This window comes from Prunus avium, chromosome 1 (genome assembly GCF_965620075.1).
Source record: "Prunus avium chromosome 1, drPruAviu1.hap1.1, whole genome shotgun sequence".
Classification (NCBI taxonomy): Eukaryota; Viridiplantae; Streptophyta; class Magnoliopsida; order Rosales; family Rosaceae; genus Prunus; species Prunus avium.
In genome coordinates, this window is record NC_142284.1 from 53239030 (window position 1) to 53264480 (window position 25451).

At 35.9% G+C, this 25451-nt stretch overlaps 2 protein-coding genes across 2 annotated transcripts; both read left to right on the plus strand.

Annotated features, from left to right (window-relative positions):
* Positions 1 to 5529: 5529 nt before the first annotated feature.
* LOC110772852 (cysteine-rich receptor-like protein kinase 26) lies at positions 5530 to 8646 on the plus strand. Its single transcript, XM_088247366.1, has 7 exons — positions 5530 to 6444; positions 6813 to 6935; positions 7060 to 7175; positions 7255 to 7465; positions 7581 to 7818; positions 7974 to 8124; positions 8216 to 8646. The coding sequence occupies exons 1-7, from the start codon at positions 5586 to 5588 to the stop codon at positions 8588 to 8590; spliced, it is 2073 nt and encodes a 690-aa protein (XP_088103492.1). The 5' UTR covers positions 5530 to 5585; the 3' UTR covers positions 8591 to 8646.
* An 8646-nt stretch (positions 8647 to 17292) lies between these two features.
* Positions 17293 to 20696, plus strand: LOC110772854 (cysteine-rich receptor-like protein kinase 26). The gene is made up of 7 exons (XM_021977335.2): positions 17293 to 18452; positions 18803 to 18925; positions 19050 to 19165; positions 19245 to 19455; positions 19571 to 19808; positions 19940 to 20090; positions 20208 to 20696. Exons 1-7 carry the CDS (start codon positions 17585 to 17587, stop codon positions 20583 to 20585), a joined length of 2085 nt encoding a protein of 694 aa, XP_021833027.2. The 5' UTR covers positions 17293 to 17584; the 3' UTR covers positions 20586 to 20696.
* Positions 20697 to 25451: the final 4755 nt, after the last annotated feature.

Below are 25451 nucleotides of genomic sequence, written 5' to 3' on the forward strand. Positions count from 1 at the left end.
AATGATGTGTCATAGCCAACTCAACAGCCACATCAGTTAGTACACAAATATGGTACAAATAGATGATCTCCCTAGCATTACCCCTTTAAAAAAGAATAATGAAGATACACCTTAAATTAAAGTCACAAGCGAAAATGAACGTTGATAACTTCTCACAATTCAGCTCAGCAAATAGTGTGGATCCCAATCATCCTCACGAGTCACGACCTCTCTTCTCTGAACAACAAGCACCCCTGCATCGTTTTCAATTAAATAAAGTAAACTCGCCTGTTATTAACCAGGCAGTTGCCCAAGTCAGGCAAGCTCTCTGTAAATTAAATAAAGTAAATAGGAGGAATCATCTCACATGTATGTGCCCGGTGGTGGGACCACTATTTTGTCGTTTATAATAGTTTGTTTTTCCATATTGACTTGGTCAGGATTTACACCGCATCCATTAATTTCAGTCAACATTTTAATTAAATTAATGTTCAACATTAAAATGCTCATGAGATGTTTCCTCACACTTTGGCTTTGTCCTTTGGGCTGCTTCTGATAAACTAGTCTAGGTCACGATAATATTTGCTTTCCAAATTTTCTTATTTAGTCTTTTTTTTATCCTTAAGAGAAGATAATAATTGCAAAACCTCGAGCACAACTTAACCCTAAATTCAAAGTTCAGAAGTTACCCAGAAAGAAAGGAGTGAATCCTTAAAGAAGCAAAACCATCGGCCACAAAATTAGGTTCTCCAACGAGGATCATGAGTCTCTGTATTTAAAATTTACATATTTTTTCACATTTCGTTTAATCTTATTCATTATAATAATCTAACGACTTATTTTTAGTTTTAACACTCTAAAAATCTAATTTTACCCTTCCAATAAAAATTAAAAAAATTGAAATTTAAAACTTAAAAACTAAAAAACCAAACCCAGCACTTCCTTCGTGGACAACCAAAAACTCCAATTAAAGGTGGTAACCCCCCTGACCAACAGAAACTCCATTTAACGGCCCTCCGAGTGCCTGGCATTGTGCTTCCACAAAGCATTGATCACCTCATGGGTTGCTCTTTCCAACTCATACAAAGAATTTACCTCGGAAAACGTTGTATTCTATGCTGCATGATAGTTCGCTGAACCTTGTATTAATATGGTCTCAGTTTTTCCTTCAATGGCTAAAGATACAGGGGAAGCCATGACCCAATCGATGGCAAGCTAGCCCAAGAGGACATCAAAGTTGGCTGATCGGGGAGTGGCGGTGCACCGATGCCAGGAAGGGGTTGGTTTGATTTCTTGGTTTTATTATTAATTTTATTAAAAGGGTAAAATTGGACTTTAAGAGTGTTAAAACTAAACCTAAACTTATGATAGTTGACGTGTCATGTTATAGGTCGTTAGATTATTTCATTATGCGAAATGCAGGAAAATGCGTAGATTTTAAATGTAGAGATTCGGGATCCCTCTAACGACATAGTAAAAACAATAGAAAAGTTGATATAGATCCAAATTCTCATCTAGAAGTTGGGTTTAATCCTCGGATTTGGTGACTTTGATACAAGTCCTTTGACTTTTGTGCCACATAGGATTACATTCCTTTTTGAATATTGTCTGATGTAATCTTTTTATTTTATATATTTAAAATCATTTTTTTTTCCAATATTGCCCATTATCTTAGATTACCTTAATGAGATAATTAGCCAATATTATATTTCTTTCCTTATCCAATTTACCCTTGCCCATTATCTTAGATTACTTACCTTAATGAGATAATTAGCCAATATTATATTTCTTTCCTCATCTAACAACTCTTAATGAGGTAATCTTATTATTATTATTTTATGTTAAATATATGCTCAACTTTTAATCAGGTTCAGTTATTTTGTTCTTTTTAGTTGTTCTTTTATGTATAGTATACCGGAGACATAGGTACGTAATACATTTTTTGATATATTTTTCTTCATATATATATCTAAATTATAGGTAACATATTCCTTTAACAAAAAAAAATTTATTAATTGACTTGTGTTTTGACATACATGAGATATAGGTACCACACTTTTTTGCCTTTTTTGGGGTGACTTTTGATAGTATTAGTCACCCCTTCAGTTACAAATATTGCATGAGTGACATAGAGAGGGGTGACTTTGGGCTTTGTAACCATTAAAAAAGTCAAGTGACAACAATATGTTGACTTTCCAGCTGACTTTAGGTTAATATTTTATTATTATTTTCATATTTAATTAGGCTAATTATTTTGTGAATTATACATTTGTTTAAATATACTTACAATTTCCATTTGATATATTTTAATGGCATAATAATAATAATTCCTTGCTAATGCAATTCATAAGCGCCTCTAATATTATAAAATATTCAATTGATACATGATGGTAATTAAGTAGTACAATCCTCTCCAAACAGTAATATATACAGAAGCCTAACAAGACCTACATCTAGTACTTATAATCTGAGCCTTCCTCTCATCCGAACATACAAATGATAAGAAGAGAGACATAGATACGAAGGGGAGAGCAAGACATAGAACGCGAGAGACAGAGAAGATAAGGAGAGTGGCAGTAGGCCGCTGAGAGAGAAAGCCAGAGAGCTTGGGAGAAGAGATAATACGAGGGTTGAAAGAGAAGATAGATTGAGGGTTTACAAGGAGAGGCGGACAACTTGAGAGAAGAGGGAGAGGCAGAGAACTCGGGAGAAGAGATGATAAAAGAGTAGAGAGAGAAAATAGATCTAGGATTTTACATTAGTGAAGATCCAAATAAAATAATTAAAATTGATTATTGTTTAAGTGTTTTTTTTTTTTGAATTATTCTTTAAGTTTTAGTCACCAAAACAAATGTCACTAATTTATTATATTCAAATCAAATATCACCAAAACATTAAAATGTGAGAAAATTGGTCACAAATAATGATGAGGAGTAGAACTTAACAAATAAAGTCATTGACCAACCTTCAAATGTCACCAAAATCAATTTGGTTACTCTAAACAGGTGACCATTGCCTATTTTTTTTGTAGTGCTTTGTCTGGGTGAAAAAAAAACGTTCTTTTGTGGATTATTAAGTGAACGAATTGAAGATGTCATTGTAAGGTTTGATATAACGAAAGTTAAGGGCCTGTTTGGTATCCTATCCAAGTAGGGAATTCAAAAAAATTTATTTTTCTTAAAAACAAGGAGTTCTCAAATCTATTTTTTAAGATTCAAAAAGTTATTTGATATGCAACTTGAAAACTGTTTTTGAATCTTAAAATTTGAAAACTTGTTTGGTTGAATTCTTGAAAACAAACTTTTTTCTTCATTTTTTATAATTAAGATATTTTAATAAACATTATCAAAATTATATTAAACATACTATTTTAACATCCATATTTTAATACCATACATGTACGAGCGACAAATATGGTAAACGAAGATAAATATCATTCAACAGACTAACAAGAACAAAATTTAACTAGGATCCCAAACACAATAAATCCTCAACAGAACAAGTTTACCAACACGGACTAATACATAAATCTCAACAATCCAAAACAAATTCTTATCGTCGAACGAGTAGTGAAACGATCAAATGAGTAACAAAGCAACTGCATAACAAAAATAGCCAAAAGATGTGTAGACAGTTACAGTTATGTAATCATATATCCCCAAATTAATGTCAAACGGCAGTGAGGGTGTGACTGCGTTCAGGCAGTGACTTCAAATTCTTGCATCTACAGTCTACTGACCGTGAACTCATTCAAGTTGGAACCGCAAAACAGAGATAAAACACCGTAACATTGCATCAGAGAAATCTGAAATACAGCAGCACTCCAATGATAACATAAATGAAATATGAAAACAGCGTGTGTATGAAGACTGACTTGAGACATTAACATGTAAAAAGATTCATGTTTTGTCCTACTACAAAACATCTGTTATTTGTTTTGGGATGTCTAATAACAACTATTCAAAAAGCACTTGGTAAACAAATTCTCAGTTGCCACGAAACCTAAAAATGGTGTGCATTTGATGATGCCTGTATGCAGGAATGTGTAAACTGCAATCAAGTTGCCAAAAGATGCTTGCTTTCTAGTTTCTACCCAAAAATAGCTACCAAAGCTGCTTCTTTTCCTCACTCTTTAGTCTTAGAGAGAGAGAAGGGAACAATAACAAGCAGATGATTGGTTTTGACTGTTAAAAGAAAGTTACAATGCCTCTTTTACTGAAACAAACATCAAGTTACCAAAGCTGCTTTGTACCCAAAAAAAGTTACCACAGCTGCTGTTTTTCTTCACTCTGGGAAAGACAGAGAGAGAGAGAGAGATCTGGGCAAAGTGCTATCAAGGTAAGTTGCCAACAGCTGCTTTGTACCCAAAAAAATTACCAAAGATGTTGTCTTTACTGTAACAGGAAAGTTACTATGCAGAAACCAACATCAAATGCTCAGATCCAAGTCCAAACGTACGAAATCAACACAAATCTCACACATAACTAAAAGAAATTAATTTACATCACTACAACAGTAAAAGAAATTAATTTACATCAACACAGACTTATAAGAGAGGCTTGCAAAAAAAAAAAAAAAAAACTGCAGCAGCAGCTCCATAAAAACAACTATAAATTGTCTTCAAACCAACTATAAATTAATCACAAATTCACAATAATAATGCCAGCCATAAAATTTGAGTTTATGCCAGCCAAATTATCAATCACAATCAAACAATTCTGAGACAATATATACCCCAAAGGATCCTTATTGCATAAATAAAAGATGACAACAACATAAATCAGCTGTAATTTTGGCTTTCTTTTTCTTTGAAAAAAAAAAAACCGGTACAAAACAAAAGGAGAAAAAAGTTAACGATAATGTCCTAGCCTAGTTTGAAAACAAATAAGCTCTTGTACAAACCGCTAGTTCCTCAAAATTAATTGCCAATTGAGAGAGTAGCCCAACTCTTTCTAAGCTTATGTTAGGTCTCTTAACTCTTCAATAGGAACAAATCTCTCAACATCTCCAACAATCCGCGAGGCCTGAATTATAGAACTGTGTCCTTGCTAGTGAGTGAATAAGAAGCAAGTAATAAAAGCTATTGTATTTGGGAACCAAAATTTTTATATAGAAAAACATTTTGAGAAACATCTTTTGTTGTTGATAATATATGGACATGTGTTGAGCCTTTATAAGAACACGTTCGAATGTGATGGAAGTGTTTGATTGGTTCCTTGATTCTGGAAACAATTGCCCATAAAGACCAAAATTCAAGTTGTGCAATGTTGATAATCACATTGAGGAGGTGGTCCAGTGAGGAGGTGGAGATCATTGGATAGAATTATCATATCATTATTAATTCCATGTTCAGTGCTTTTGTTATCACTTTTCCCTTCGAGAACTTCGATATGGTCATCCATGACTGCCAAACCTCAACCAAACCCGAATAAAATATTGACTTGGTCAGTTTTTACACGCGTCTCATTTCAGTCAAAATTTTAATTAAAATATAACATGAAGAAGCTCATGAGACTTTTCCTCACACTTCTCTTCTGTCCCTTGGGGATTTTAATCAGCATATCCAGTTTAAAGATGGTCACATCATTAAACTTTATTTCTTAGCCATGGTTTCCTCAACATTCAGATTATTGATCCTCTGTACACAACTTGCCTTACTCATTCTCAACATCAATATTAATATCACTCATGCACAGCTTCGGCCTACAATTCCATCAGCCGTCTGTGATAACAACAAAGGCAACTACACCAATAGCAGCACCTACCAAAAAAACCTCAACGACCTCCTCTCCTCCTTACTCTCCAACAACAACGGCTACGGGTTCTACAACTCCTCCCGCGGCCAAAACTCCGACACAGTATTCTCAATTGGGCTTTGCAGAGGAGATGTGAAGTCCGACGCTTGCGGTAAATGCCTCAGTGACGCCACCTATGCTCTCCCGGGGGATTGTCCTAACCAGAAGGAGGCAATTGGATGGTCCCCAAATTGCATGTTACGCTATGCAAACCGCTCTATGTACGGCCTGCTGGAAGTTAATCCAGCTTACTATGCGTGGAACACAGAGAACGTATCATCTGCAAGCTTGGATGCCTTTAACCAAGAGCTCACTGCCTTGTTCAAGAGACTTGGAAGCGAAGCAGCCGGGGGCGGCGATCTGCGTAAGTTTGCAGTAGGAAACGCAAGCGTTGGCTCGAATTCTAATATAACAATCTATGGACTTGCTCAGTGCACTCCAGATGTGTCAGAGGGAGAGTGTGCTGCTTGCATAGATGGTGCTTTTGGGGATGTCCCATCATGTTGCAGTGGAACAATTGGTGTGAGAATTGTTACACCTAGCTGTAACATAAGGTATGAGATTAGCCCCTTCTTTGACAGTACAAACGAGACACCACTGCCATCGCCCCCCTTAGCAACACCGGCCTCTGCCCCTCCTCCACCACCAGCTGATGCCACGACTCCAGGAGGTATTGTTTATGTCATGTGTCCCATATTGATCATGCATTCATAGTCAACAAAATATGTGGTTGAATTTCTGATGTGAATTGGATTGAACATGAGGCAACATGAGTTTTCCATCCCATCATATTCTAAGTCTAAGTAACTACTCTGTTTTAGTGTTGTAATATCTTCTTCTGCACAACAGGGGAATGCTAGTTGTAGATGCAAATGACTTTGTTGATTGATTTTGTTTTTTGGTCTTATGCAAATGAATTTGTTTGGTTACTTTAATAAATGATCATAACTCTGAGTTATCTACAGGTTACTTTGTACAATAATTGAAATTCAGCCCCATGATGCTCAGAGAAACCATATTAATTTCTGATTTTTGCAGGAAAGAAGAGCAATACATCTCGGACTGTCATCATTACTGTTGTGACAATTGTTGTTTTCCTGCTGCTAATTATATCCATCTGCATTTATCTGAGATGGAAGAAGAGAAAGGAAAAACTTGAAGGTAAGTTGAGATAAATTTGTCTTTGTAACTTCCCCTGAAACAAACAGACCTCTTCTTTGCCTTTTAAGTATGTAATGAACTAATTTAATTTGTGTTAAATTGTTTCTCATTCAAATTTGAGAAGGAGATGAAATTGGAACAGAAGCCTTGCAATTCGACTTCAACTCCATTAAAGTTGCTACAAATAACTTTTCTGAAGCAAATAAGCTTGGACGTGGTGGATTTGGTGCTGTTTACAGGGTAATGAAACAACCACAATAAGGTTAGTTATGTGCCTACATGAGCAATAAGTTAACTTTCAGATTCTTCTTGAATGCAGGGTAGGCTTTGGAATGAAGAAGACATAGCAGTTAAAAGGCTTTCTAGAGATTCTGCACAAGGAGATATAGAATTTAAAAATGAGGTTGCCTTAGTAGCCAAGCTTCAACATCGAAATTTAGTTAGGCTCCTTGGTTTCTGCCTGGAAGCAAATGAAAGACTTCTTGTGTACGAGTTTGTCCTTAATGCAAGTCTCGATAAGTTCATATTTGGTATGGTTGGAAACTTGGACTTCAGCTTCTATTTTGAAATGTATGATAAAAGCTCATATTATGTGCCTCACATGCTTTCAAAGAGTACAAATATTAATTTTCCTTGACTATGCAGATCCAATCAAGCGCGCACATTTGGATTGGGATAGTCGCTACAAAATCATAGTAGGCATTGGACGAGGACTCCTTTACCTTCATGAAGATTCACGTCTTAGAATTATTCATCGTGATATGAAAGCTAGTAACGTTTTATTAGATGCAGAAATGCATCCCAAAATTGCAGATTTTGGCATGGCAAGATTGTTTGATCTTGATCAAACACAAGGTGAAACCAGTCGAGTTGTGGGGACCTAGTAAGTACTAGCAGACTATATGGTTTAAAATTTTAAAATTCATGTGATTTAGCAATCAGTATAAGTAAAGAACTCAAAACAAGATAATTTGAGCATAACAGTGAAAATTTTCATCCATGATAACTAAAGTTAAGCTTCTCATTGTTGATATGCAGCGGATATATGGCTCCAGAGTATGTAATGCGTGGACAGTTTTCTGTTAAGTCTGATGTTTATAGCTTTGGTGTATTAGTTTTGGAGACAATAAGTGGACAGAAAAATAGTTCATTTCGACATGGAGGGAATGTGGAGGATCTTCTAAGCTATGTAAGTAACACAAAAAGTTTGAGCTGCAACAAAAAGGAAAAGAAAAGTTATACATCTGATTTTGTTTCTGCATATTCACAAAATTATGCAGGCATGGAAAAGTTGGAAGGAGGGCACAGCTGCAAATTTAGTGGATCCAATGTTGAAGAATGGTTCAAGACCAGAAATAATGAGATGCATCCACATTGGACTATTATGTGTGCAGCAAACTATAGCTGATAGGCCAACCATGGCTGCAGTGATTCTCATGCTTACTAGCTCCTCTCTTGATAATCTCCCAGCACCCTCGCAACCAGCATTTTTTATGGATGGTGGCATTGGATCCTCATCCGACATGTCGTTGGGGTGGGAAAATAACTCAGGGGTGACAGGGTCCGATCCATCCAGAAGTGGCTCTGTCCAAAAATCTCCACACGAAGCTTCAATTTCAACTTCAAGCTATCTCCTCTCTGGCAATGGATCATGATGGAATGTTATTTATTTATATATTTTATTTCATTTTTAATTTTTTTTAATGTGGTTCATTGTTTTGGTAGATTCTCATAAACTAGTCTTGGTCACGATGATATTTGTTTTCCAATTTTCTTATTTGGCTTTTTTTTCCAAGCAGGTGTAACAACCGAAGGAATGGAGTGAATCTTTAATTTTAGGAATAACTTGTGCATTCCCTACAAAGAAGCAAAAGCATCCGCCACAAAATTAACTTCTCTAAGGAAATGGTGAAAACTAATACTCTCAAAGATGACACTAGGTGATGAAAACCCTTAACAATGGTATAGAACATCGACCAATGATGCAGTTAATGAGCAGCTTAGAATCGCCTTCAATCAAAATTTTAGAGTATCCAGCCCTCAAAGCATTGAGATCTTTCAATAATTTTCTTACTTAGTCATTTTATTAGTTAGACCACCTAGAATAATAATCCCACACCCAAAAATAACATTAGAAAATAAATAAAAGTGCCTAAAACTTGTTATAAAAAAGTAAACTTGGTGCATCCAAATTAGTACATGAAATCCAACCCATTACCCAACTCCCACTTTGTAGAGTTTTCGTACTCGAACCCAAATTCAATGTTTCGAGTCTCGAGTCGGGGCCTTATATATAGCCCTTAGATGAGGCCCTATCTCTTAACGTGAAATCAAGCTAACTAATTTGATCCAACAGCTAACCAATTTGATCCAAATGATAAGAAATATGGCATCACCTAAGGGTCATATATAAAGCCCTCATTATAGAACTCTTGTTCGTGTCTCTACCTCAACCCTCGACAAATTTAGGCTGCCCCAATCAAGATAGCCCACAAACTGAACGCTCAATATGCTTGGTCTGATTGGAAAAAAGAAAAAGAAAAAGTTCCTTTGTTTTCAATGGGTGAGAAAATAAATAATCAGCTTTTAAGAAACTTTTGCAATTAGGCGTATGTGCAAAATGAAGAAGAATGGCCAAAAGTCACTTTTGGTCCCTATAGTTTGGCACTTCAATCACTTTTGACCCTGTAGTTTCAATTTCGTTAATTTTGCCATTGTAGTTTCGTATTTGTAGCAATTCAAGGACATGTTAGTATTCTTGTCAATTTCTTTAACGATGTAAGGGGCAATTTTGTTAACCCAAAATCCTTGAGCATAAAAGCTTGTTTGAAATTCTCCCCATTTCATATTAGGGCTCGAAATTCAACCACTAATCCCAATTTTTGAATAACCCTAAACCCAAATGACCAATTTCAAGCACTGATATGAAATTAGGGGAGTTTCAGACGAGCTTTTATGCTCAAGGATTTTGAGTTGATGAAATTGCCCCTTGCATCGTCAAAAAAATTGACAGAAATACAAACTTGTCCTTGAATTGCTACAAATATGAAACCACATGGTCAAAATTGACGGAATTGAAACTATATAGTCAAAAGTGGTTGAAGTGCCAAACTAAAGGGACCAAAAGTGACTTTTAGCCAAAAAGAATTGTAAATTTTAAAAGTGCAGGGCTAAATTGAAACTTCCTAATCTTAGGATTAAACTACTAAATTAAAAGTGATTCACACTTTTTATATTATCTTTTCATACTTATCATGAAACAAATATTATATTCGTGCAATTAATCAATGCTATTTCTATATAAATTGTTCATTTTTTACTTTACATGTTAGATTAGTTTTATTTATTTATTTATTTAAAATTCAATTTTTTTTTAATTTTACTGAAGCTTGAGTGATGTGAGGAAACTAAAAGAATACAAGAAAATGAAATCTTACCTGAGTTAATTCAATTAGAAAGCAGCGTGAATTGAAGCACGTGGTATGATATCAAAACAATAATGGTGGATAATGGTTTGGAGGACGATGAAGAAGTTGGCATTGTGATTTGTGAAAACGACCATAAGCGAGGGCATAGCGGTTTGCTTCATCCATTTTTCCAATCAGATTTTTTTTTTGTTGAAATTGGTATTTAGGTGAAATGCGTAAATCTTAAAACCAACTAGACATCTCTGTGAAAGTAATCATCAAATGAACCTAGCTACAAATGACTAGTCAACAACTAATCATAGACTCAAGAACACACAATCAATAAACAGATCCACTATCAATCAATCAACAATAACCTGCAAGTCTAGAAGAGATATAAGTCACAACTTAGGCACTCGGAAGAATTTGTTAATTTAAGCATCTTCAGTGCTAGCAACAACTATGGTGAACAATGTATGCTCGTCCAAAGGTGAAACTACGAAGGGGCTCGGCTAGGCTCTGGCCCAAGGCTGATTTTCCAACTTAGTCTTAAATTTTTTTTTATAAAAAAACCCTACAATTAAATATTAGCCCCCCATTTAACACACACAATGCCTTTACTTTTTCTCAGCCCACGAAAAGTGCAAGGCCAGACAACTGGTCTTCGAGGGAGAGCGTGAGCTCATTCTTTTGTTCAAGTAGCCTTGCCTTGGAGGTTGTGAGGCTAGCGGGACCACGTACATACAAACACTTTTCTTTCTTCTTGCTTCTTATTATTTTATTTTATTTTCTTCTCCGCTAGTTTTCTTCTTTCTTCTCTTTTCTTTTTCCTCCTCATTCTTTCCCCTCTCTCTCTCTCTCTCTCTTCTTCTTCTTTTTCCTCTCATATGATAGCTAAAAATAAATTAACTGGCTCTACTCTCCGCGAGTTTTCTTCTTCCTCCTTCTTTCAGTGTGGTTTTTGTGTGGTCATTTTGGCTGGAACGACACCGGCAAATTTTTCATGGTTTCACCCCAAAAACCAGAGGTCTTCGAAATAGAGAAAAAGAGGCAAAGATAACATCACCAGATGGAACATCTGCTCTATTCCTCTAACCAAATCATTCAATTTTGTATTGTCTGTTTGTTTGATAATTAATTGGTTTCCACTTTTATCTTTACTTATTTGTGTTTTATTGGGGGGTTTGGTTATAGTTGTGTTAGTGTTTGGAAAAAGAATGAACCAGCTAGTTTAGTTTCTATAATTTTTTGGGTTTCTAAAATTTAACTAGCTGTTTTCAGGCTTTTGCCCCCCTTACAAAATAAAAAAAAACAAAAAAAAAAACCAAAATTCATGATTCCTCCATTGTGTACGTCCATTCAGATATCACGAGACTAGCATATAGAGCATGACAAGTCAAACAAATAAGAACAAACACCATAAAATGTTCACCCAAAACCCCACCACTAGGAAAAATTGAGAGTCATCATTTGACCACTAAACATGAAAGATTCTTACGGAGAACAACACAAGAAGCTCAAGAATTCCTATATCTATTTAGGAAACAGCCCTACCTCTCTATGCAATCTTCATGCCTAGCTCAGTAACACTAGCATTTCGTCTTCATGGAAATGGCAGCTCCAACTCCAACTTTTCACTCCATGGCACCAGAAGCTTAGCTTATAATCAACTTTGAACAAAGAAATGTAGATTCAACAAAAACTAGACCGATTCCTTCAAGAAATCATATTCTTGAAGAAACCAATCAAGAATTTGACCTAGAAACTAAATGTATGAAGAGTATGAATTGCTAGATGTAGATTTTGAAAACCATGACCTCACAAGGCAAAAATGAAGAGCAAAGTACTCTTAAAAATTCAGAATATCTGAAGTGACAACTATTGTACCATAGCCAAGCTTTTAGTTACAAGAGGTCAGAGGTAGGTCATAAATCAATGCATAACAGTTGATAACACTGTGCATAACTGTGTTCAACTAATTTTTGGCCGACTCTATGTATGAGAGGAATATACTCTCAAGGTAATTTTTTTTTCCTTCTATTCATGGCAATATTGATTGTGAAGTTCCAATAAGGGTGGGCACAATTTCGGGTAAATTCAACCGAACCACCCAACGTGATCATAGTGGGTTAGGTTGGTCTAAAAATGAACGGGTCTTGGGTTCAAAAAAACATAAACCTCTATGTACGGGTTGGGTTACGAGTTAGAATCAAAACTTAAAAATAGGCTTAATTTTGAGTTAACTCAACAAAATCGCCCAACCCGATCACAAAAAGTTTGGGTTGGGTTGGATTGGCCTATTAATAAATGGGTCTTGGGTCCAAGAAATCATAAACCGCTATATATAGGGTTGGGACTAAAACTGACCCAACCCAACCTATGCCACCCCTAGTTCCAAGTACGGACACACATTATAAGTTTCATTTTATTTTTCTGATTTTATAATCTTCATTTTATTGTCTTTTTCCTTGAATTCCTTTCCATTTTGTTTGTAACCGCTTGCAACTTGGAAGTTCTTACCTTGTCCTCAGGCCATCTCTAGGTAAGGACGGCTACATTTAGCCCTCTGAAAATATGATTTTTGAAGGAATAGTGTCGGGCTATAATTTAACCGTCTCGAGCAGCAAATGGCTAAATTTAATATTTTAATAGTTTTTAGTATATGATGTAAATTTATTAGTTAATTTAATTAAACTGCTATTTATATCTTATTTAAAAAATATTTTAGAAGAGAAAAATATTTTGGGATAGGATTTTTGACATCCACGTGTTGGCACGTGATTAGCCCTGTAAATTTATGATTAAATTTTTTCTTGTTCTAAAAACAACTTAAAAATTAATTTAAATGAAAAAAAGAAGAAGGATAGTTTGTAAAAGAATGAAGAGATTGTGAGAAATTATATAAAATGATGAAATTGAGGAAGAATAATATGTAAAATGATGAAGATGTTTTGAGAAATTATGTAAAAATGAGGTAGGTATTTATACAAAAAATTTAAGATTTTTTTAATAAAAAAAATTTCTGTTTTTTTTTTTAATAAAAAAAATACTAGCTGACGTCACCTAAAGGCTACGTGACGTCACCTGGGCCTCATCCAAGTATTTAGCCCAAGATGGCCAAAGGGCCACATGTGACCCTCATTTTAGGAATTGGCCCTTTGTGTAACGCTCCCTTTTTCTATAGCTCTTTATGAAGCCCACTTTTGAAGATGAATTTTGGGATTTTTTTTGAGGATATAGCCCTCACTTGGAGATCCTTCACTCTCCTCAACCACTATCCTTTCAATTTCAATATTACAACAATGGTTTTCTTAATTTGATTTAAATATTAATTATACACTAGGTCATCAAATTAGCAATTAAGCATATCAATATATGGTTTTGAACATGTTCGGTTCATTTTTACACATGATTTTTCATGTTATTCACCCACTATTTTGAGTTAGTTCTTGACATTTTATAGCTTTTTACTTCCTTTTTGTGTTTTCTTAGATTTTACCTTGGTTGTGATGAAAATGAGCTAAAAGTGCATTATTAGTTATAAATTCTGTTTTTGTTCATTTTCGTAGGTCAACTTCTTGGCCTGGGATCAACATGCTCTGATGCTCGGATGAGGTCATGATCTTCATGAGACTTGTTCCAATGGATGTTAACTACAACATATCCAAATTTGAGCTCCATTGGACAAGTATTGCCTATCCATCCAATCCAACATGTTACCACAGCTCTGGAAATCCGGAATTGTCCAGCTTTTACCTCCATTGTGTCACTTGATTCTTCTTGTTACCATAACACTTGGTAACAAGAATTCACCTTAGTAAAAGAGATATTTTCTGAGGGATAGAGCATATTTTCTAGGACAAAGCTTCATAATGGCAAGGGGACAATGGGCAAAAGCTTTAGAGAAAGAATAAGTTTTATATTAAAAGTGAGCTGGAAAGAAGGGGCAGAAGTCAAAAGGGATTGCAATCAGATTTGGGGGTATCATTCAGTTTTGGAAGAAAGAGAGAGGGGTTGGTACGTGGAGTCTTTGAGCAGATTTTGGGGAGAGCTTGAAGGAAGGAGAACGAGGTGCAGCCAAGGAAGAAAGGAGAAGACTTCCACCATTGAAGACTTCAAGCTTTCATCATTTCCAAATCTGTAAACTCTTTCTAGTTATATTTCGAATTTGTGTTTGAAATGATTATGAGGAACTAAACTCCATAGCTAGGGCTTAGGTTGAAGCCCTAAACATGATTACCTTATTGTTTTGATGCTTGAGTGTATGAATTTCTAGATATTGTTGATGAATTCCAATTCACCAAATTAATCTATCCTTGATGTATGTTCTTCTTTGATTGATCACCTTTGAAAGCATGCTTCTTGAGATTGTTGGGATTATGTGTATCTTCATGTTATCCTAAGCAATAAATGGATGAAGTAAGAATCATCCATGTGAATTGGTTTCTTGAATACCTAATGTAAACACCATTCTATTAGGATTCTTGTTATGTTCATATTCTCTTTGAACTTAATGGGTTCTCCTTGTAATTGAATCGAAGTACGAACCATACCTAGGTTCGGTTATGGGGAGGGCACAAGTATTGTAGCACGAACCATGCACTTTACGTATATTAGAGAGAATCAATGCGTCTTGAGCCACGACCCATGGTCTTGATTGCGAACATCTTCATCAACACGTTTAGAGTTCATCACTTGAGTATCCATGAACATTGGTAGAATTGTTTAGGGTGGATTCCGAAACCCTAGTGTTTGTTACATTTTAATTCCACTCTTTGATACTTCATCCCTGCTATTCTCATTTAAATTCAAAGTTCATTTACTTTCATGCAATAGAAATAGGTCACTTGAACCAAATCAAAACCTCCCCCCCAATGTGTGTGTGAGTTGTGTGTTCGACACGTGGTGTGTCTTTGTTACTGAATTTTATTTGTTTCCGTAATTGTTTTGGACTTTTGGTCCGCGCTGTGTTCTTGCATTTTCTGTGCTGAATCCAACCGTATAAAGAACGTGAATTTTGGACAAACGGTTGGAAAGTTATAGGCAAAACACTGGACAGAGGTCGAAACTGGAAAAACAGAGAAACGAATCTGTCCAAACACGACCGGTCGTCACTGTTCACGACCGGTCGCACTGTTCATTTTTCACTGTTCACGGCACTGTTCACAGGTGATAAATAGGTGATAAAAGAATGATAGAAAGTGCTGTTTCTGTTTTTCCTTGGTTTCTTGTGTTGTTTTATTTCTTTTACACTTCTTTACTTATTTTTAGTTTCCATTTTGCATTTGTGCATTTGTGGTGTGTTAAATAAGTGTTCTTTACATACTCAAATTAGAACTTATAGGAAGCCGACAAGTTCTTCGTGGGATCGACCCCGTACTTACATAATCTATACTTCGATAGATTCGTGCACTTGCGGGTATTTTTAATTGGTTGTTTGCACATTAATTTGTGTCCTTTTAGGAATGCAACAGAACACCCAAAAAATAAAATGTATGGTCCGTCACCTTTCTCTCATAATCATAATCACCAATATTATCACTCAAGCCATTGATTAGCCAATACCTTTTCAATACCACTATTGCTCCAACAACGATGGCAACTTCACCTATGAAAGAAGTTGAGATTACCTTTCATGGTTTGTTACCCGTTCTGATACCATCAATGAAGTTGAGGTTCAACTCCAAAACTAAAGAAATTTATAATAAAATTATTTCTTGCATTAATTTTATATATAAACAATAAAAACAATAAATTGAAGAAAAAAACCAAAAAAGGACCAGATTATGTGTGAAATATCATTATTATCCTTGCATTATGACTTTGAGAAGGAAAACAAATATGATGGTAGTGTTGTAAATTTTAGGTTTTTCAAGGCTTGTATGCTATATTTAGTTCATTTGAAAAGTCAAAATGAGCTTTTTCCTAAGGTTCTAGTTGTGGACTTACATGTGAAGAGTCAAAAACTAATTAGCAATGGGGGGAGTAACCCTACTCTTTATAAAAATTTCTTCAATTGTGGAAACAATTACACATTAAGATCAAAATTAAAGTAATGTTGATAATCACATAAAGTTTAAAGCGTCTATGTAACTAGAGAAGACACATTGAAAGGGGGACAGAGACTAAACGTATTCAAATTCAAGCCACTTATGGATTGATCAGTCGCCCTTCACATGTGATGTTGGGGCTAACACATGGATAATTGGATATGATATCATATAGAATGTATGCATCCAACTAAAAATTAATTGATAATTGTTGAAAATAGGCAATATCATTGAGCAGTTTACCATTTTGTCCTTATCACCTTCCCAAAAAAGAATATTCACTGTTAAACTTGATCAACTAATAGTCTTATCCCAAAATCATTTACTTGGCTACATAATTAAGATAAGATTAATTACGTGTTGAATTTAAAATATGTTAGGAAAAAAAGGGTCTAGAAAGACTAGACCACATGTTATAATTTCTCATAGATCTGGATCATCTTGAGCAATTATGTAGGACAATTGACCGTATATCTCCTCCTCTAGCTGAAGTAATGCATGACTTTAAAATGATCATCTGCTTTCCATGCTTTACACTCGGAGTTTGGACATGTGTTGTGCCTTAAGAACATGTTCAAATATTCTATGGCTTCTTTAGTTGTGTAAACAATTGCTCATCATAAAGACCAAAATCCAAGCAGTGCAACGTTGATAATCACATAAAGTTTAAAGCAATTACATAAGACTTTGAATTGGACAGAGTAATATGCAGATCTTTGGATGAACATGATGACATTTATCTAAATAACCTAAAATGTGAAGAGGGGACATTCTTTTTTGGTGTTACAGTAGTCAGATGTGGTTATGGATTTGGTGTTGCTGGGTTGCTGGGTTTGGAGAATTCTTTTTTGTTTGGCTTATTTTAGGTTATTGGATAGAATTACCGCATCATTATTAATTCAATATTTATTTTTTCCCTCGATCAGTTCTCCTTGTTCTTTTGTTATCACTTTTCCCTTGGATTGGACCTGACGCGTTAAACTAATACACCCAAGAACTTCGATATTGTCATCCATGGCTGCCAAACTCCAATAAAAAATTGGTAAAATTTGATTTCCGATAGTGACTTGGCCAGTTTTTTACACAAGTCCCATTCCCCACACCTAGGCTTTGTCCCTTTGGGGGGTTTTAATCTGCACTGCATCCAGTTCAAGTTAAGGATGCTCACATCATTGAACTTTATATCTTGGCCATGGTTTCCTCAACATTCTTAAGATTATTGATATTCTGTACACAAATTGCGTTACAAATTATCATCACCATCAACATTAATATCACTCATGCACAGCTTCAGCCGCCTGCAATTCCATCAGCCGTCTGTGATAACAACAAAGGCAACTACACCACTAACAGCACCTACCAAAAAAACCTCAATGACCTCCTCTCCTCCTTGCTCTCCAACAGCAACGGCTACGGCTTCTATAATTCCTCCGTGGGCCAAAACTCCGACACAGTTTTCGCAATCGGGCTTTGCAGAGGAGATGTTAAGTCTGACGCTTGCGGTAAATGCCCCAGTGACGCCACCTATGTTCTACCGAAGAATTGTCCTAATCAGAAGGAGGCAATTGGATGGTCTGAAAATTGCATGTTACGCTACGCAAACCGCTCTATGTATGGCCTGCTGGAAGTTAATCCTAATTACGGTGCGGTAAACGTAGAAAATGTATCATCTACATACTTGGATGCGTTTAATAAAGAGGTCACTGCCTTGTTCAAGGGACTAGAAAGCGAAGCAGCGGGGGGCGGTGATCTGCGTAAGTTTGCAGTAGGAAACGCAAGCGTTGGCTCGAATTCGAATTTAACTATCTATGGACTTGCTCAGTGCACTCCAGATGTGTCGGAGGGAGAGTGTGCTGCTTGCTTAGATGGTGCTTTCGGGTTTGTCCAATCATGTTGCAGTGGAACAATTGGTGCGAGAATTGTTACACCTAGCTGTAACATAAAGTATGAGATTAGGCCCTTCTTTGACAGTACAAACGAGACACCACTGACATCGCCCCCCTTAGCAACACCAGCCTCTGCCCCTCCTCCACCACCAACCGGTGCCACGACTCCAGGAGGTATTGTGTATGTCATGTGTCCCATATTGATAATGCATTCATAGTCAACAAAATATGTGGTTGAATTTCTGATGTGAATTGGATTGAACATGAGGGAACATGAGTTTTCAATCCCATCATCTTCTAAGTCTTAGTAACTACTCTGTTTTAGTGTTGTAATATCTTCTTCTGCACAACAGGGGAATGCTAGTTGCAGATGCAAATGACTCTGTTGATTGATTTATTTTTTTGGTCTCATGCAAATGAATTTGTTTGGTTACTTTGTACCTAGTGTAAAGATTTACAATAATCGAAATTCAGCCCCGTGATGCTCCGATCAGAGAAACCAGATTAATTTCTGATTTTTGCAGGAAAGAAGAGCAATACATCTCGGACTGTCATCATTACTGTTGTGACAATTGTTGTTCCCATGCTGCTAATTATATCCATCTGCATTTATCTGAGATTGAAGAAGAGAAAGGGAAAACTTGAAGGTAAGTTGAGATAAGTTTGTCATTCTAATTTCCCCTGAAACAAACAGACCTCTTGTTTGTCTTTTAAGTATGCAATGAACTAATTTAATTTGTGTTACATTGTTTGTCATTAAAATCTGAGAAGGAGATGAACTTGGAACAGAAGCCTTGCAATTCGACTTCAACTCCATTAAAGTTGCTACAGATAACTTTTCTGAAGCAAATAAGCTTGGACGTGGTGGATTTGGTGCTGTTTACAGGGTAACGAAACAACCACAATAAGGTTAGTTATGTGCCTACATGAGCAATAAGTTAACTTTCAGATTCTTCTTGAATGCAGGGTAGGCTTTGGAATGAAGAAGACATAGCAGTTAAAAGGCTTTCTAGAGATTCTGCACAAGGAGATATAGAATTTAAAAATGAGGTTGCCTTAGTAGCCAAGCTTCAACATCGAAATTTAGTTAGGCTCCTTGGTTTCTGCCTGGAAGGAAATGAAAGACTTCTTGTGTACGAGTTTGTCCTTAATGCAAGTCTCGATAAGTTCATATTTGGTATGGTTGGAAACTTGGTCTTCAGCTTCTATTTTGAAATGTATGATAAAAGCTCATCTTATGTGCCTCACATGCTTTCAAAGAGTACAAATATTAATTTTCCTTGACTATGCAGATCCAATCAAGCGGGCACATTTGGATTGGGATAGTCGCTACAAAATCATAGTAGGCATTGGACGGGGACTCCTTTACCTTCATGAAGATTCACGTCTTAGAATTATTCATCGTGATATGAAAGCTAGTAATGTTTTATTAGATGCAGAAATGCATCCCAAAATTGCAGATTTTGGCATGGCAAGATTGTTTGATCTTGATCAAACACAAGGTGAAACCAGTCGAGTTGTGGGGACCTAGTAAGTACTAGCAGACTATATGGTTTATAATTTGAAAATTCATGTGATTTAACAATCAGATAATTTGAGCATAACAGTGAAAGTTTTCATCCATGGTAACTGAAGTTAACCTTTTCGTTGTTGATATGCAGCGGATATATGGCTCCAGAGTATGTAATGCGTGGACAATTTTCTGTTAAGTCTGATGTTTACAGCTTTGGTGTGTTAGTTTTGGAGATTATAAGTGGACAAAAAAATGGTTCTTTTCGCCACGGAGGGCACGTGGAGGATCTTTTAAGCTATGTAAGTAACACAAAAGTTTGTGCTGTACATACTACTGCAATTGATTGCAACAAGTTTTTTAAAAGAAAAGAAATGTCATATCTGATTTTGTTTCTGCATATTCACAAAATTATGCAGGCATGGAAAAGTTGGAAGGAGGGAACAGCTTCAAATTTAGTAGATCCTATGTTGAAGAATGGTTCAAGACCAGAAATAATGAGATGCATCCACGTTGGACTATTATGTGTGCAGCAAACTATAGCTGATAGGCCAACCATGGCTGCGGTGATTCTCATGCTTACTAGCTCCTCTGTTGATAATCTCCCAGTACCTTCACAACCAGTATTTTTTATGGATGGTGGTGGCATTGGATCCTCATCCAACATGTCGTTGGGGTGGGAAAATAGCTCAGGGGTGACAGGGTCCGATGCATCCAGAAGTGGCTCTGCCCAAAAATCTCCACATGAAGTTTCAATTCCAATCCCAAGCTATCTCCTCTCTGCCAATGGATCATGATGGAATGAAATGCATTTATGATTAATTTTTTTTTTGTTTGTGGTTCATTTCATTGTCTTGGTAGGTTCTCATAAACTAAGGTTATGAATCACGATAATATTTGTTTTCCAATTTTCCAATTTAGTTAAATGTTTTTTATTGGGCTAAGATAAGAACATTACAACACGAACCCCCGAGCACAACTCAACTCGAAACAGTCAAGTTAAAAGCAGAAGTCACTACTGAAGCAAAAGCGTTAGCCATACAATTAGGGACTTGTGAATATTCTTGACCCTTTGGAATATCCAGCCCAGAAAGCATTGAGAAGACCATCCTTTAGAGCTTGCCCTTCAAGGCTTCAACAATATAATTCTTTACTAATTTTATTAGTTCGACCAAGTAGAACAGTAATCCAACCCAAACATAACAACAGAAAATAAATAAAATGCCTGAAAATTGTTAAAAGAAAATAAACTTGGCACGTGCGAGCCCAAAACTAGTCACTCTTCCGCACGTGCGAGCCCAATTCAATGTTTCCAGTTTCCAACTGAACCCATTGTATAGGACTAGTCCAATGGGAGAGAAGAAATAATCAACCTTCAAGAAACTTTTGAAAAATCATGCACATGTTTTCACACGAAAAGTTAACTGTTCAGATCAAGTTTTATCGAGTCAACTTTGTAACAAGTTGACACAAACAATCACAGGTTTTTGTAACACGTCAAGCTAGTATTCATTCGTTAAACAAAGTTTATCCTTATGAAATATATTTTTCGTTTTCTTCTCTTTTGAAAAATTTATGAGCCTATAAGTCTTTCTTTTTGTGGGACATTTTGTTTGGGTTACATGTTTAGATTTTTTTTTTTTTTTGGGTGTGAAATGGACTCGATATGAATTTTTATGTATAATTTGTATTTTAAACTTTTATTAGCTAGCTTTTATACTTGCTATTGTTTGTAATTTATTATATTATGTCAAAAAATATATATAAACAAGAAGACACGCTAAATTTGAGAATGAATTGTGTTTAGACTAATTACACGATATGTTATAGCATGACACACATGTCGTGTTAGATCTGACTTTTAGAGTATCTGCAATGATTAGGATCAATGCAATTTTATTGCATGAAATTGAACTAAAACAGTAAAATCTCACTTGCAATGGTGTGATTTAATTCATTGCAATAGAGGGTGCTATGTGATGAATCCTTTATTGAATTGCAATAGGTTAACCATGGAACCCACATGCCAATAAATAGAAGTTAATGAACTGTACCATTACAAGTAAAACTGCTGTTGAATTCAATATATGCCAAAATAGTTCAATTTGAACCATTGCTGATGCTCTTATACGAGAATACATGCATTAATATCAATTGAATAATTTACAAGGCAAATTCCAAATTGAACGTTACTTTAGAATTCTAATGACGAGAGTTTCAAGGACAATGTAAAATAACTTCTTTTGTTTTTTGTTTTTGTTTTAGTCTCGCTTTTAGCTCAGGGTTTATATACAACAACATGGACCAATCGCAACGAAGCCCCAAAGAGAAAATGTCCAGAACAACCTTGCCGCAGATGCTTTATTTGGATATATAGCAAGATCCCCCTCACGAACAAAGTCTTTAGTTTGGTAGTACGTAGTTTCGAGAGCACTAAAGAATACATAAAGCACTGGTGGTTAGTAAGAATATGTCATTATCTCATTTAAATTTCGTCAAAAGATACAAATTTAACAAAACATACTTAAATAAATAAATAACCACTTTAAAAAATTTAAAAAGAAAGCAAAACACAAAGAGTAAACGTTAAATTTGAGGTCAGCCACCGATTGTTCTTATTTCCTTTCGTTTTTCAAAGTTTTTCAAAGCATCTCTCTCTCCCACTTGAACTATCACGCACGATATAATTCAAAGTTTTCCTTAGAAAATAAAAAGGGGAAACTGTGACATGGACTTTGGAGAATTGGCATGCAAGAACTGGTTTTCATTGGGGAAGAGGAGAGATTGTGAGTTGGGATGCAACCTCACAGTCTTCACAATGAAAAAGATTATGCCTCCAAACTTTCCAAAAATGTCGGTCTGATATTCTCTAAGAGGCGATGGCTCCTTGACATAAATGCCTCCTTTATAGTAAGGAGAAAGAAAGGCTGCCCTAGGACCAAATCTACAGATGTCAAAAGTGTAAGGCTATCAAATAAGACAAAGAGAATTTTCTGGACAAAGGTATAAAGGCTGGTAGAAAACGGTAAAATTACCATTCTTATGACAGGTCATTCAAGTGGACCACCAGCAATACAGAATGAAATGCAATGCATGATTTTACCTTTATTGAGTAATGCCAAAATCGCTTTGTTGAGGAACAGACAATTGGAGTTATAATTGTTGATTTTACCTGTATACGGAGAAAGGAATTCGCTGCAGATGCACTTTCTAATTGGAGTTATAATTTAGCTTTGAGAGGTTGTATCCAACCCCTTTGACCTTGGCCTCAAGACCCCAGAGACGTAACACAAACCCAAGACACTAGTGCTAATAAATAATATTTATCATCAAAGGCAATCTAATCCTACCTCCTAAACCAAACCAATCCCAGAATGGCTGCAAGGTAACGCTAGTATTCATTGCAGAACCTCATACACCTGGAACCCTGACAGAGCCTAATGCATTTATCATTCAGCTTGAGTGGTTACTTAGGCTCAGCTACTTTTCCGCAAAGAGTCCTCACGCTAACAGCACCCATGATGATGGAAACGCCCACAAAACAAGCGGCTGAAAAAATTGAGCTTGCACTTGTGGTGATGTTCCACCAGAAGTTGGAAGTTGTAGTGACTCCAACTTAGGTTTCAACGTAGAGCATTGATCCTGGGAAGCGTCTTGTTGGGTGATGGTTGCTATATATTCCTGTCCAATTAAATACAATGAAGCCAAATTAGGGCAGACTGCCAATGCTGAAACGCCGATGAGCAGCCAACACTCTAAGCATGTGAAGACTGAGGAACCATTTGCAACTGCCGCCAGAATAACTCCTTGAAAGACCAGGAAGAAGTTTGCAAGGCTGAAGCCATTTGATTGAAGAGAACTGAGGCGTCTCTCCTGTTCATTAATTATAGTTTGTATCTCATTTTTTTGCTTCTTTAGCTTTTCTTTTTTATTTTTTTGCCGAAGCTTGTTTTGCTTTTCTATTTCTTCTATTTCTTCTCGGGTTTGAGCCATTTTATTTAGCCTAGCCCGCGAGGAGATGTCTGTGTGCAATCACAGCCACGGAGAGAGGGGGAGAGAGAGCTAGAGACAACAAGTGAGTGATCTCCTGGTCTACACAACTTATATGTATATATAGAGAAATTTTTTTGTTTACTTCTTGGAAAATGCTAGGCTTATATACCACATTTTTATACCACATTGTGTACCACCTCTCTAATAGAGATGAGCCCCATTGTACTGGTGGGCTCCACCTCTATTAGAGATGTGGTACACAATGTGGTATAAAAAGGTGATAAGCCTAGCATTACCCTTTATGTTAAGCATGTTGTAATTAATTTATAAAAAAAAAAATATACGCACCAACATGTTCCAACCCAGTGAAAAAGGAGCCTTGACTTGCATACTAATTATCACATATTCGAACCCCCCATAGCACCTTGACCATGTGTGTGTGGGAGACCCTTCTCCCACTGTAGTTTAGATTATCTTTTGTATTAAAAAAAAATTAAATAATTTTTTGGTTAATGGTTTTTATATGAAATTTCAATTTGGTCAATGAGAAAAATGTTTAGCCAAAAATTGGTCACTGCAGCAACCAAAGTAATGGTAGGACAACAAATGTAAACACCAAATTTGAGTCTCATCATCATATTTTAGTGCGCTTTTGCCCTTTGAAACTATACTATAATTGTCATTTTTAATTAAAATGGCTCAAAGATTTAATTATACAACTAATCACAAGAAATAACGTAGTTTGAGCATAAAGATGAAAATTTCATCTAGGTTAATAAAGGTTGATGTACTTTTTTCGATTTACCTATAGCGGATATATGGCTTCAGAGTATGCGATGTACGGACAATTTTCCGTGAAGTCTTGATGTTTATAGGTTTGGTGTGTTACTTTTGGAGATAATAACTGGACATAAGAATAGTGCTTTACGCCACGGAGGGAATGCGGATATCTTTTTAACTATGTAAGTAACTTTTTTTTGGGTCGAATAACTATGTAAGTAACTAAGTCTGGCTGTTATTGCAATTGAATACATGCATAAATGAAGTAAGAAAAAGTATGTCTGATTTGTTTTAGCACATTTAAAATCTTGCCTGCAGGTATGGAAAAGTTGGAAGGAAGGGGAGACAACTACTTCAAATTTAATAGATCCCACCTTGAAGACTGGTTCAACAACTGAAGTAATGAGGTGCATCCACATTGGATTACTATGTGTGCAGTGCAACCCAATATTATTGAGAGGCCAACCATGGCTTCAGTTATTCTTATGCTTACTAGCAACTCTCTCACTCTCCCAGTACCCTCACAACCGTTTTCTATGATTGAGCCTGAAACACCAAGGGTTATTGGGTCAAATCCTTCCCAAAACAAATCTGTCCGAAATTCAGTAAATGAGGCTTCAATGACCGAACTATTTCCTCGTTAGTGCTTGATTGTTGTTGTGGGCTGACAAGTCTCATCATAAAAACTCTCTAGTTAATGGATCAGTTTCCCCTTCGTTAATCCAATAATTAAGGTCTTGGTTAGTCCAAACACATCAGATTTGGAGATCCAAAGTATGTTTTATTGGACAATCATTGATTTATTCAATTTGTTTCTTTCCAGACATTGTCTCGATCTTATTTTGGTTAGTACTGTATTGCTAGTGAGTTGTAAATTTAGTCAAGATTGT

Bases quoted from the DNA above. Each gene is read 5' to 3' on its own strand.
- LOC110772852 (XM_088247366.1), top strand. From the start codon at position 5,586: ATGGTTTCCTCAACATTCAGATTATTGATCCTCTGTACACAACTTGCC. The intron at 6,936-7,059 runs GTAAGTTGAGAT...AAATTTGAGAAG, and splicing joins GAGAAAGGAAAAACTTGAAG to GAGATGAAATTGGAACAGAA. The intron at 8,125-8,215 runs GTAAGTAACACA...AAAATTATGCAG, and splicing joins TGGAGGATCTTCTAAGCTAT to GCATGGAAAAGTTGGAAGGA.
- LOC110772854 (XM_021977335.2), top strand. From the start codon at position 17,585: ATGGTTTCCTCAACATTCTTAAGATTATTGATATTCTGTACACAAATT. The intron at 18,453-18,802 runs GTATTGTGTATG...TGATTTTTGCAG, and splicing joins CGGTGCCACGACTCCAGGAG to GAAAGAAGAGCAATACATCT. The intron at 18,926-19,049 runs GTAAGTTGAGAT...AAATCTGAGAAG, and splicing joins GAGAAAGGGAAAACTTGAAG to GAGATGAACTTGGAACAGAA.